The 1,330-nt window shown below is 36.8% G+C and overlaps 1 protein-coding gene across 1 annotated transcript in view; it reads right to left on the reverse strand.

Moving 5' to 3' along the window:
* Window positions 1-241: 241 nt before the first annotated feature.
* Window positions 242-1,330, reverse strand: part of LOC137616487 (G-protein coupled receptor dmsr-1-like) — a 335,594-nt gene continuing 334,505 nt past the window's right edge. Inside the window, exon 6 of the mRNA XM_068346298.1 lies at window positions 242-558. Coding sequence (XP_068202399.1) covers window positions 480-558 — 79 coding nt within the window. The 3' untranslated portion in view covers window positions 242-479. The remainder of the gene's footprint in view (window positions 559-1,330) is intronic.

The following is a 1,330-nucleotide window of genomic DNA, read 5'->3' on the forward strand; positions in this document are numbered from 1 at the left end:
GGGTTTGGTCGTCTGTGCTGTGCTCGTTTTCCTGGATTTCTCTTGGCGATTTATGACACTGCTTCGAAGAAGTTCAAGAATAAGAAATCAAAGGAAATCATTAGTTGGATATGATACATTTTTTTTTTATTTCGTTTTGGTAGTGCATAATATATATATATATATATATATATATATATATATATATATATATATATATATATATATATATATATATATGTATATATATATGTAACGTGCCTGTCGACTTTTTAGAATAAAAACGCATTGTTTTTCTTAACGCGTGTGATAACAAATGTGTATACGTGCGCGGTAGCACATTCGACTGAAAGAGACTAAAATGTCCGAGTGTTTGTAGATGAAATTGCGCCTTAAAGCTGAGTTGAGACTGTCTCCCCCGGGATTCTGGGCGAGAGATTCAAAGGCGGCGGTGGGTGGAGGAAATAGCGGAACGTCAGGCGAAACTGATGAGACATGATTTAGTAAAGGAAGAAGTTCACAGCTCCGTTGATGAGAGCCAACAGGTCCATCACTTCGCCCCAGTGATGGTAGCACTGCCTGCGGGAGGAAGATACACATGAATGGGTTTCTTTTTGCCAATGGGGCGATTTCATGCGGGTTGTTTTGTCAAAGGAGGTATTTGATATGGCTTGTTTTGTCAGTGGGCTATTTGAGACGAAGTTCTTTTGCCAATGTAGGTATTTCAGGTGGGTTTTTTGGCCAATGGGGATATTTAATATGGGGTTATTTGATGCGGGTTGTTTTACCAAAGGTGGTATTTGATGTTGGTTGATTTGCGAATGGGGCTATTTAATGTGGGTTGTTTTGCCAATGGGGTTATTTAATGTTGGATGTTTTGCAAAGGGCTATTTAATGTGATATTTTTTTTGAGAATGTTGCAATTTAATGGGGTTGTTTTGCCAATGGAGCTATTTAATGTGGGTTATTTTGCCAATTGGGCTATTTAATGTTGGATGTTTTGCAAAGGGCTATTTAATGTGATTTTTTTTTTTGAGAATGTTGCAATTTAATGGGGTTGTTTTGCCAATGGAGCTATTTAATGTGGGTTATTTTGCCAATTGGGCTATTTAATGTTGGATGTTTTGCAAAGGGCTATTTAATGTTAATTGTTTTGAGAATTGGCAATTTAATGTGGGTTATTTTGGTAATTGGGCTATTTGATGTGGGTCATTTTGGTAATGGGACTATTTAAGGTTTGTTTGGGCAATTTTACCATTTAATGTGGGTGGTTTTATCAATTGGGATATTTAATGAGGGCTGTCTTGTCAATGGAGCTATTAAATGTGAGGTTTTTGCCAATGGTGTTATT

The sequence above is a fragment of the Palaemon carinicauda genome, chromosome 22 (assembly GCF_036898095.1).
Source record: "Palaemon carinicauda isolate YSFRI2023 chromosome 22, ASM3689809v2, whole genome shotgun sequence".
NCBI lineage: Eukaryota > Metazoa > Arthropoda > Malacostraca > Decapoda > Palaemonidae > Palaemon > Palaemon carinicauda.